The sequence below is a fragment of the Anolis carolinensis genome, chromosome 1 (assembly GCF_035594765.1).
Source record: "Anolis carolinensis isolate JA03-04 chromosome 1, rAnoCar3.1.pri, whole genome shotgun sequence".
NCBI lineage: Eukaryota > Metazoa > Chordata > Lepidosauria > Squamata > Dactyloidae > Anolis > Anolis carolinensis.
In genome coordinates this window covers 255,971,755-255,984,343 of record NC_085841.1, presented here as the reverse complement: position 1 = coordinate 255,984,343, position 12,589 = coordinate 255,971,755, and the positions used below count along the sequence as shown (strand labels likewise).

The following is a 12,589-nucleotide window of genomic DNA, read 5'->3' as shown; positions in this document are numbered from 1 at the left end:
CAGAAACATTTCATGCTAGATAGCACTTTAACATGGAGGATGGGATCAAGGTGAGTATCAGCAAAGCCCTTTACATGTCTAATCATATATACATCCCACTGATTACAGTGGGTTTGCTACCAAGAAGGTATAACTAAGACTTCAACTGTATTCCAATAAAATCTAACACTAAATCTATACTAAAATAATTGATTGCAACACTATACTAGCTATCTGGGGTTAAATTCATTGAGCCCAATAGCCTGTGATTAATAGATTCAAACCTAGCAGCTGTGGCCACAATGAAGTCTCCTATCCTTATCAACCAACTTGTTCAAGTCCAAATGTTTGTGTTACCAGAGGTTTTGCAACTGGGCACTGTATACATTTCATATAGATCAGTGGTTCTCAACCTGTGGTCCCCAGATGTTTTTGGCCTATACAACTCCCACAAGTCTCAGCCAGTTTGCCAGCTATTAGAATTTCTGGGAGTCGAAGGCCAAAACCATCTGGAGACCCCAGGTTGAGATCCACTGATATAGACTTTAATGCCATTGGCAGACAATATATTTTGTACTTTAACCCCATACCTTCAGTCCTGCTTCTGAGGCAAAAACAGCTAGATACATAGGAGCAAGCAGTATATGGCTCTCTGGATGTTGACCTGCCAATTCCTAACATTTCTTACCACTTAATAGTTCTCACATGAGCTTCAGTTCAAACATACAGTAGAGTCTCACTTATCCAACATAAACGGGCTGGCAGAACATTGGATAAGCGAATATGTTGGATAATAAGGAGAGATTAAGGAGAAGCCTATTAAACATCAAATTAGGTTATGATTGTACAAATTAAGCACCAAAACATCATGTTATACAACAAATTTGACAGAAAAAGTAGTTCAATACGCAGTAATGCTATGTAGTAATTACTGTATTTATGAATTTAGCACCAAAATATCACGATATATTGAAAACATTGACTACAAAAATGCGTTGGATAATCCAGAATGTTGGATAAGCGAGTGTTGGATAAGTGAGACTCTACTGTATATGCATGTCTGCCTAAAGGTACTAGCACACCTTGGAACAAAATAAATCTAGCCCATATAAGCTTAGGCCATAACAGCTCATGTGGCATAATGGTTTGACTAGGAATCTGAAAGACCAGGATTACAGTTAGATGTCTGAGCCAAAATCCCTTTGTTTGCTGGATTCCCTGCTGTAAAGCATGGCTCTGAATGATAATGTACCCGATAACAACCAAACCTGATCTTATGTTTTGCTTAAGTCACTAGACCTGTGGTGAGCATGTGGGTAAGTTGGGTTTCAGAATCTGCATAAGCTTGAGCTCATCACATGTAGGGAGTTTAGAGTCCTAGGATGCTTTCACCCCATCTAATGGATGGAGCCCCACACGTCGTGTGACTTCTTGAAGAGGCCCTGCACCAAACTGGGGTGAAAAAGTCACTGGATGCTTTCCCAACATGGGAGAGTTCCTGTTATGCTGGCTCTAATACAGGCAGCATGGGGCCTTGCTGGGAGGCCGGTGGATTTGCCCCTTTGCCCCTCTCCTTTCTCTGCAAAAGTAGGACACTTTGCCTGGACTTTGTGATGAGACCCGTCATGACAATCTGCCTTCTAATCTGTAAGCTATAGATCTATTATAATATGCATTCTTTGTGCATTGATTCTTTTCAGAAATATTTTTTCGTTATAAAGGGGAACATATTGGTTCATTGATGTATAACAGTGAGAAGTAATTGCTTGAGTTCATGAATGTGTATTTAATTTTTATTATTCTATAGATATAGTGTATTTCTAAGAATTAACTCCATTCTATTTAGGAACCTGGACTTTAGAGTCAACCTCTCGATTCATTTAACTGTACAAGTTAAAGTGCTCAGTTTTAAGCTTGATGTCTTGAAAGATTCTTGAACAAAATCCAGTAGTAACTTTCAGCTGAAATTGATTTACCAAGTCATTTCTGAACTATGTGGATTTACACAATACTTCAATGAATCCCACTATTCAAGGTATGACCTGATTTTTTCTCTGCATTGACCAACAGCATATGACATGTCAAAGTGCTTACCACTAAGTTCACTACAGCCACAGTGAATCCTGTTTCCTTGTTTTGACACTATGTACAAGTGAAGAAAGTAAACTTGTGTTAGAACCAGCATGATTTGGATGTTGGACTTTGACTCTGGAGACCAGGGTTTGAAACCACACCCAGCCATGGAAACCCACTGGGTGATGTGCAAGTCATACCTTCCTCAGAGGAAGGTATTGGCAAACCTCTTCTGAACAAATCTTGAGAAGGAAACCCCCATGGTGGGGCCGCTGTAAATTGGAAATGATGTGAAGTACAACATGCAGTATTTGTTATCCCTTTTATATGTATTTTGGAAAGATATTGTGCTTTTTAGGGTACACACATCTGATTTTGATTGATTTATCCATAGTTTTTGATATCCAAGTAATACTTCATTTTTATTTCCTACTCATTTAGGTCATTTAAAAAGCTATTGACTCCACTTTTTTATTTCAAGGAGGCAAAGTGCAGTCTTCTAGATGTTTCACTGCAACTCCCAATTACTGCCTATGGCTTATAGAAATTGCAGTGGAATAATATCTGGAAGGCCACACATTAGCCACTTCTACGGTATATGTGTGTTGCCTTAACAACTCCATTAACATTTCAGTGGGTTTTGTCCACTGTTTTGTGCTGATTCTTTGCCAACACAAAAACTACATGGCTCAAGACCCAGGCATATTATTCTGATTTCCCAGAAAATGGAAGAAATGAAATACTTATTTTTATTATGTTCTCTCCCAAACCTCTGAGCAACCAGCCATTCACCTACAGTGGGGTTTTTTACTTTTGTCTCAGATGCTCTTACAAATGCTAATTATAACTGCACACAAAGTTCTGGCCTTGGGGAAGCCAGAAATCTTAATCAAAAATGCAAACCCAGAGTCAGAAGTACATACCGCAATCAAGGTCATATTCTAGAGAAACGCTCTGGGGTAATAAAAACATGAATAAAAGAAGGCAGATGGAAAGCAGAGAAGTAATACCGATGAAACACCTATGAAATTGTTTTTTTTTTTACATGGGAAGCAAATAAACAACCCGGGGAGGAAATTCATTGTGCTATATATCCAGCAAATAAAGAAAAACATGGACACCCCCTCTAGCCAAGTTACTGCTCTTCGGAGATATCTCTCAACTTGACAGTCTACTTCTTAAAAAGTTTGGTTCAATCTATTTTAACATGGAAAAGACCAATAAGAAATACTTGAGGTAAGACACAATCTTAAAAGTTGGATTATTTTTCTATTTTAGAGAATGTTTTGATAGAGAAAAGGAAACACAGGACAGAAAAGATTGTCATTTTCACAAATGGAAGGCTTCCTTTGCAAGGAGGAGTGTTTTTCTTGACTTAGGATAAGATACTTGCACGAGAAAAGGGAAAATTCAATAGTTAGCTGAAAATGTTGCAATGGCTTCTTAAGATGTGTGTTAGTACTAGGTGCAAAATATTTTGTTCAGTTTTCTGGTAATAACCAATGCACCATCCCATGTACATTTCTAATAGTGTGGTTACTACTTAGATGAGAACACGAAGGATCTCTGTGAAGAGCCAAGAATTTTTATCTAAAACCATGGAGAGCCAGAGCTGGCATATGCTAGATCAGTGTGGACTCACAAGACATTTCCCCCATGTTTTTTGGTACCCCCAGAGACATTTTAGGCCCAACTCTCTTCCCCTTTTTATAACAGGAAGTCATGCTTGAAGTCACTTTCCTATTTTTTTTAAAGGTCAGGTTTTGTGTAGGCAGCTTCCTATCTTCACAAATCTATGTCAGCTCTTGCACAACTGTAGGGACATGAGTACAGAATTTACTCATTACATTCTTTCAGATATAACCCACTGACCAGACCTGAACATTTTTCAAATACAACAAACAAAGAATTACAAATGTGAAATTAAGCGAAATAAGAATCTGAGACAAAAACAAATTACTGTAAATAATTCGCATTTTTCAGGTAGTTTCTCTCCTTCACATAGTTTTTGCTAACAAGTGGATCCAGAGAGGACTCTAAAGAATTCACATAGGTTTGTCATGTTTATATAAAACTAAACAATGTGAACTGCATTTATCCTAGGAGTAAAACATGACAATTTTTTTTTCAAAAATCCATATTTAATGTAGAAAAATCTCATCACATTTTATCCAGTTGGTTTCATGGTATATATTGCATATGTTCAGAAATTCATACGTTCACATGTACATTGAAAAAAGTCACAATTTAAAGTTTAATTTTTAAATGTGTTTGTATCTTATTAAACAGTGGTCAGAAAAATAATGGCCAAGTCTGTTGTTTTGTTCCATTTAAAGTTGAATTTTTTAAATGTGTCTGTATCTCAGCTAAATAATAATGGTCAGGAAAATAATTGCAACGTCTATTGTTTTGTTTCTATGCTAACCTTTCTGAGCACTTTCCCAATCATAATGAGACCTAGAGAGGCTTGTCGAAACATTCTTCATTTAATGGTACTGTTGGCCAGTAATGAGCCAAATAAAAAATGAAATATGTTTTTAACTTGGTTCAAGTATTTTTCAAAATCAATCCCCCTATAGGACACCCAAATTTAAGGAATTACGGTGTTTGAGATTAAGATAAAGTTAAGAATGGATTCCTGGTACATCCATCAGTATTGAAAATATGATTGATTGTACCAAGGGGCATCCTTCTCCTCTATTTCAGCCTCCGCTTTGGTAGACATGGGTGAGAGGGAAATGAAAGGACTAATTTGTTTCTGTTCTGGCAGACAGACCCTATGAACTTCGCCAGGTGGCAACTTTTAGCCGAGTGCTGTGTTTTGTGTACCTTGGGTGGCTGAAAATAGAAAAGCGTTTTTCTCCTCAACAAAGACCACAGCTTGCTTACTTGAAAGGAAAATAAGCCACAGGAGGCACATTACTATACACACCACCAAATTACTGCTCCAGTTGCTATGAAAATGCAATTCAACCATCACCTTTTACTAACCAAGTTTGACTGATGCCCTCAATCAAAGAGCAGAGTAATAATGAAGCTAATCATTATTATTGCTTTCTCTTTCATCTGTCTGCTGTGTTAACAGCTTCTTCTTCTTTAACCTCCAGTGGGGCCCAAGCTCAGAATCTTTCAAGGAAATTCCCCTTTCTAAAGCAATTTAGTCAACTTATTGAAGAAAAACCTTGCTCCTGCCAATGTCAGAATTTTATCCATGGTTAAGTCATAAATCAATCTAATCAGAAGATCAGAAATCACTTACTTCTCCAGTGAAGTTGGCATGATAATTGTGATGGCCAATAGCCACTCATAGATTTTTTTTAAAGTCTGCATATGATAGCATTCTAATATGGCCAGTCATAACTCGGGATATTATTACTCTAAGTAGCACTTTATTTTGTGAAGGGGACAAAAAAAATCCAAAGAAGGCAATTCCTGAACTAACACAATTGTTGCCTTTTGTTCTTGTTTTCACTATCTTATTGCACTCAGACTCTACTGTTTGGGCATTTTCAGCATAAAGAAAAGCAGTTGCTCTTAGTACAGAGCAATTAACTATGTAGCACTCAGGAATTTGTTCAACTGCATCTTCCAACAGTCCCAGATAGCAGAGTAAGTCATGAGGAATTCTAAGAGTTACAGTTCAAAGGGGAGTTCTAGGGCTGTACTCTTCCCACCCTAGCTCTTGCAAAAGGGGTTCTACTTGATGTTCCTTTGTGAGAAATGCTGTCCAATGGGAGTAGGTGGGGCAGGGCCATTTTAACTATTTCCCTCCCAACTTTGTGAAGAGAGTTGTGGATTCTTTGGACCAGTGAAAGAAATAGCTTGGAGGCAGTCATTGAAACAACTGTTCCCCTTTCACTAGTAGAAGCCCACAAAATAATAGTTACTTCCTTTTAAAATATAATTAATGCCAAGCCATATATTCATTTCATAGTTTCTAATTTTCCAAGGCATATTACTTTTGTATTCCTAATGAATTTTAACCAGTGGTGTTAAATTCAGAAAATTATCGTATTTAACCATTCTGTCTGCCATGGCCTTTGGCCAGTACAATAAACTCATGAAGTCTATCTGTATATGAAACAATTCTAAAAGGCTTTTGTGGACTGAACAGCACTGCTTTAGTGTCAACATTTTAAACATGCAGTGCATCTTGAGTATGTGTTGATTTAGAAATTTACATTTTCCTCAACAGAGCTGACTTCCAAATATGTTTGCATAAGAGCACAGCCTAAGGATTGGATTCAGTAGTGACCTCTACAATTGGAAGGCCTTGTCTGCATTTGGATTTATTGCACAGGAAGCACCAAATCAAAGTGCTATCAAGTTCAGCATCCCACAGGGACTAACTAAATACTTTTGGGAAGTCCACAGGTAGGACAAGCGGTCAATGGTCCACTACCACTATTATTTCCTCGCAAATGGTATTCTGAACTGTGCTCTCTCTGATCCTGGAAGTACAGCCCGCCTTTAATATTTACTGGGGTTAACACAAGACTCATGTGAAAGGAAAAAAACACACACAAATAAAGATTTCTTTTTTCCTAGTAAAACACCTCTCTTGTAATTTTTAGGTCTTCCAATGCAATTTTGTGGAAGCTTACCATAGAATCCCATTGGAGGATTCTCTAGAAATCTCTGGATCAGGCCTGCACAACCATGGCCCTCCAGTTGTTTGGGACTCTAACTCCCAGAAGCCTTAGTCCCAGAACCTAAAGAGAAAGCTTAATCAAATTTGTGAATAATCAAATCTGCAAAAGTCAACACACAAAGTGGAGGGCTGACTATAGTATTGAGCCCATATGATTAGCAGCCATTTCTTCTGCTCTCTCTATGCTGAAAGCTACCAGACAGATTTTTTCCTTGACTGGGAAATCAGTTGTTGTGACGCCAAAATTCTTTTGCTGTTGTGGATTTGTTTTTTTATATGTGGCACCATCAAGTCAACCAGAACTTGGAAAAACATTATAAAGACATACTTCAGCAGCATTTTATATCTATAGAGATTGGAAATCCTTTTCTATCCCAGAATGCATTCCATGTGTATAATGTTTTTTTTCTGTTTCCAAACCGACACCTTCATTATTTTTCTTTAGGTGTGAGCAAAAATTCATTTAGGAGTAGCAGGATTTTTGCTCTCGCTGTTCAAAAATTAACCATCCTACTATAGTCTACATTTAAAAATCTTTCAGTGATAAAACTCAACTATCATGCAGACATGGTGCTTTGGCTGAGAGGCAAAATTCTGCCTCGAAAGATCCCAGCATATGATGAACTCTTTGGCCCCAGAGGTGACCTACAAGTGCGATCCTGTATACTTTCCTCTTCAGAAGAACAGTCTGTAGGAAGAAGATGGCAGTGCTGAGCAGATAAACAAGGTAAGGGAGACGATGCAGCTCCAGTCACTCATTCCCAATTCAATCTATTGTGGTTTTTCAAAAGAATTAAGAAGGAAAATAAATAAGAGAACTTCCTTGTCATATAATTCAGCCCACATTCTATTGATGCAAGATTAGAATTTTTTCCTCCTCTGTCTTCACCAGAGCATAATTTTGTTTTCAATTCCAACATGAAATAATTTGGTCCGCATCAACCGTTACTGGATTCTAATATACTTTAGAGGATGTTATTTATCTTTTACATTACTACTTCTTTAAAGTCTTGAATTTATCAGAACATGATGGGTATTTAAAGCAGCAGACAACCCACACAATAACAAGGTCTCTCATATAGTCTCTCAAAATGTGGAATATTAGGGACCCATAATAACTTCAACAATAACGAAGTTATTCAATAAATTAAAATAATTTTCTTATCTTTTGTTATTTTTCAAATAAAGACTATACAGCATACAATGGTGATTTGTACAAGTTACTAGTACATTTTAGATTTTCATTTTAAAGTTTGTACAAAATTATGAATCACACTTTTTTACAGATTTTGAAAAGTATTTGTAAAAATATCCAGCACTTAACAAAAATAGGAAAGCTTTAAAATGTCACTAGAACAGCATTCACTTTCTCGATTGCATCAAGTAATTTCACCAGCTGAGTTCTGTAAGGCAGGCTGGCTTTGTAAAGAGACTGAAATTTCCTGCAGTAATGAAGCTCTTTAATAAAACTGATTTGAGATTGGGAATAGAGAAAGTGAGAGTATATTTTAAGTTTCAAAAGAACTGAAACATTTAAAGATTCAGAAGAGGCACTGAAACATTATTCCATAAGGACTCTCCAGGAGATTGTCTCTTCGCTGAGTTATCAATCCATCTTATGCGCTATGAAGAAATGGGAAAAATATTATTAGCATTACCATATTACAATCTGCTTTCCTTTGACTGGGCTTCCTAATCTATGTAAACTAGTCATGTAACGGAAGATTAAATAGCGCTGAGGCTATGGTGCACAGCACCCTTTAAAAGATTTTAGACATAATAGAAAGAAGTAGGGAACAGATTTATGATGTTGTATGACTGTTAGACAAGTATATTTTGAAGAGTTGCTACCATTCCAAATCATTGTGACTAAATTATAAAAATAATTTACATATTGAAACTTCAAACATTTAAAAACTGAAACCAAGGTAAGCAGTTATTCAAATAGTACAGGCATTCAGCAGGCATATATAATCAACAACAAATAACAAAAAAGAATGGGGGGGGGGTCACTCCATTTTGGTAGCTCGGCAAGTTTTTCTTTCACACCACAGGTGTTAAGTCTAGTCATACACACCTGCTGCCTAAGGACAACCACTTTCTCCATCTTCTTGAGAAACACTGTGCATTGCAATAAGACTTTCACATTGTTCATTTTCTTCAGATGTTCTATGAAATGAGAAAGTATTACACAATAATTATTTTTAAGAATCTATGCACAGTTTCATGGACATAAACTAATTTACATTTCTATGAGAGATTCCCCAGTATAAATAGAATTATCTCAGGAATCTACAAAAAAAACCCAACTCTCTATAATCTACTGAGGTGATGTTGAATTCTAAACATTTCTTCTGGAGTATTAGCTATCCTAATTTGGTGTCATCTGCAAACTTGATAAGCAGGCCTTCTAAACCTTCATCTAAGTAATTAATAAAGATATTGAAACAGCACTGGGCTCATGACAGAACCCTGCAACACCCCACTAGTCATTTGGTGAGCACCTGTTGGGTTTGGTAGCTTAACCAATTACAAATCCACCTAACAGTAGTATTATCAAGCCCACATTTTACTAGTTTGTTTGCTAGATCATGGAGAACCTTGTGAAAGGCCTTATTGAAATCAATATATGCCACATCCACAGCATTCCCTGCATCTATCAAGCTTGCAACTCCATCGAAAAAAGAGATAAGACTGGCATGACTTGTTTTTGAGAAATCCATGTTGACTTTTAGTAATCACAGCCGTCTTTTCTAAGTGATTACAGAATTTTTTCTGGTATTGCTGTCAGGCTGACTGGATGGTAATTCTTTGGATTCTCTTTTTTCTCCTTCTTGAAGATAGGGACAACATTTGCCCTCCCTTCCAGTCTCCTGGGACTTGTGTTCCTCTTTGAGAGCACCTCTTCTTCAAGAATTCTCAAGGATTATTGTCAGTGCTTCTGAAATTACTTCTGCCTATTCCTTCATCACTCTTGGATGTAGTTTATCTGGCTCTGGAGGCTTGAATTCATTTAGAATAGCCAAGTATTCTTGGAATATTTTTAAACCTATTTTGAGTTGCATTTCCCCGCTCCATATTGTTCAGGTTGAACACCAATTCCCTTTTGGGAAAAGGAAGAGGCCCTGCCATTTCCTTGTTCTTCCTTTTTTAACTGACATAACAAATATTCTACTTTTATTGTTTTTAATCTCTTTGGCAAGCTTTAGCTCATTTTGCACTTTACCTTTAGGACCTTTCCCCTCTTTGGTGATTTCCCATCTTTTCCATTTCTTGCACATGCTCCTTTTAAATCTTAGCTCAGTTGAAAGTTCCTTGGACATCCATTTTGGTTTCTTTAGACTTCTCTTATTTTTTCTTCTTGTTGGCACTGTTTGCATTTATGCCTTCAGTATCTTACTTTAAAATAAACTCCCATCCATCATTAACTCCCTTCTCTTTTAGCATTCCTATCCATGGGATCACACTCACCATTGCTCTAAATTTTCTGAAGCCAACTCTCCTAAAATCTAGAATGCATGTTTGATTTCTACAGTTTTATCTGTATCACAAACTCCAGGAGCACAGTCACTCCCACCTAAAAATCCTACCACTTACATTCCATGAAACCCCATAGATTTAGGGTTAGTACAGATAAATATTACATGGAGGCCTAAATACTTCGCAAGCTCCAGATTCTATCTGATTAGGAAGACAAGCAGGGTCAATCTTGGTTAGTATCTGGGTGGGAGACCACTAAGGAATACCAGGTGGTGGGTGCTATATTTCAGAGAAAGGTAATGGTAAGCTATCTCTGAGAATTTCCTGCCTCTGACAATCCTACGAAATTACAGACAAGTGACTTGAAATCCTCCAATCAGATGAAATGCAGGTAGAATAGGGTAGAAGTTATATCACCTCTGAATGCGATGTTTTCGGCAGATGAATACAAAAACTCTTCTAATTCCCACCATTACTGGATCCCAGTTGTTGTAGTGGCATAACAGCGTTGCAATGAAAAATGAAAAAAACACAGGAATTGCTCCAGCAAAAAATAACCAAGAAAACTGGACCTGAAATTAGAACAAGGAACAGCAGGCTTGTCATTTCATCAATAGTAAAAGCAGAGAAAAAAGGCAGGCAACTATCTCCTGGATTAAATAAAGTTCCTCTGGTCACGTGGTGTAATTTGGACATATTTTTAAGTGCTAAAGGACACAAATATTCAATATAGCTGCCAATGACTTATATACAAGCAGCTATAACATAATGCATTCTTCATATGAACTAAATACAAAACTAGGCACATTTTGAAATACAAAACTAGGCACTTCTCTATTAATCTTATCTAAGTAATACAGAACAAAATAGCATGAAATGTATCCAAGTGTGGGTCTTTTTCTCAACTGTCAAAAAACCAAAACAAAACAAAAACCCTCAAACAAATCTACAAATTTTATCAACAACTGGGGTAGCCCCCCAAAATTCTGGGTTGAGAGAACTGAGCTAGTCAAAAACACAAAGTGAGGCAAAGCAGCACGAGCAGAGGAAGGGAGTATTGGAATATGGCAGAACATGTTCTGGGGCTGTCTCCCCAGGCCCTATGGAGGAGGGAAGTGGGAGATCACTTAGCATTGGGATGGTAGTTAGGATGATCCAGTGAAGGACATGCAGGAGGGGGATCCTGCATTATATCCAACAGTGATAATGAGGATCCACAAAGTATTTACCTCCTTTCGAAAACCAGGGAGCAGATCCTGTGTGCATATGATCTTCCTGCAAAAAACCCCAAATGAGGAGGAGCACAAGGTGAAGTACCTATGTCACAAAATGGAGAAGTAGGAGAGACTTTGCCAAAAAAAAATCTCCAACTACAGGAAATGCCAGAAGATCTACAAGTTTGGGCATAACTGGGGCCGGGCTGTGGCGCAGCTGGCTAGTAACCAGCTGCTATAAATCACTACTGACCGAGAGGCCATGAGTTCGAAGCCTGGGTCGGGTTAAGCCTCCGACCATAAAAAAATAAATAAATAGCCCCGGCTTGCTGTTGACCTAGCAGTCCCGAAAGACAGTTGCATCTGTCAAGTAGGGAAAATTTAGGGACGCTTTATGCGGGAGGCTAATTTAGCTAATCTACAACACCATAAAACTGCTCACGAGGAAAAGAAGAGGAAGAACAGCCACCAATGGACGGTGAAGCAACAGCTCCCCCTGTGGCCGGAAATCGTGAAGCTGGAAAGATGTTAAAAAAATGCCTCTGTGTCTGTCTAAAACTGAATGTTGTTTGTCTATTGGCATTGAATGTTTGCCATATATGTGTTCATTGTAATCCGCCCTGAGTCCCCTTCGGGGTGAGAAGGGCGGAATATAAATACTGTAAATAAATAAATAAATAAACTACTTAAGGAGAATTAGTGGTCCGCCATCCTTTTGTGGTTCCTTGCCCCCCTCCCTCCCATTTTGGCAATGGAAAGAAGGGAGGTTCTAGCAAAGCAAGAACCTGGGATATTCTACAAGTAGAAAAAAATAATGAAACTTATACCTCTGCTCATGCAAGAATCATTGAATTGAGCTGGAGCTTGCACCCAAGAGTAACATATTCAGGAAATTCTAAATTCAACAAAAGGTTTTGAAGAGTTGAGAAGGAAGGAAAACAAACAAAATCTGCTTGAGTGAGACCCGCAGCCATGTTGAATAAGATGAAGGGAGTTGTTCACTGTTTCTGAGTGGCACCAGCTTGGGAAGAAATGGGTTGTGTTGCAGCTTTATACATATTTACTCAGAAGTTACATTACAGTCAATAGACCTTACTCCCAAGCAACCTGTTCTGTATGGATGCTTCAGAAATTTAGTTTAAATTGTGAACAATAACAACACAAAAATATGCATTTGCTACCTGGTTTCCAT

General features: G+C 37.7%; 1 protein-coding gene across 5 annotated transcripts in view; it reads right to left on the bottom strand.

Moving 5' to 3' along the window:
• Window positions 1-4,171: 4,171 nt before the first annotated feature.
• Window positions 4,172-12,589, bottom strand: part of slc35f5 (solute carrier family 35 member F5) — a 51,301-nt gene continuing 42,883 nt past the window's right edge. For 4 of the 5 annotated variants that reach the window (XM_016993891.2, XM_016993890.2, XM_016993907.2 and 1 more), the window contains 3 exons: window positions 10,601-10,755; window positions 8,781-8,872; window positions 4,172-8,326 (listed from right to left, as the gene is read on the bottom strand). In XM_016993891.2, the coding sequence (XP_016849380.1) occupies window positions 8,788-8,872; window positions 10,601-10,755 (240 nt within the window). In that variant the 3' untranslated portion in view covers window positions 4,172-8,326; window positions 8,781-8,787. The remainder of the gene's footprint in view (window positions 8,327-8,780; window positions 8,873-10,600; window positions 10,756-12,589) is intronic. The other variant, XM_016993896.2, reaches the window with a different exon arrangement.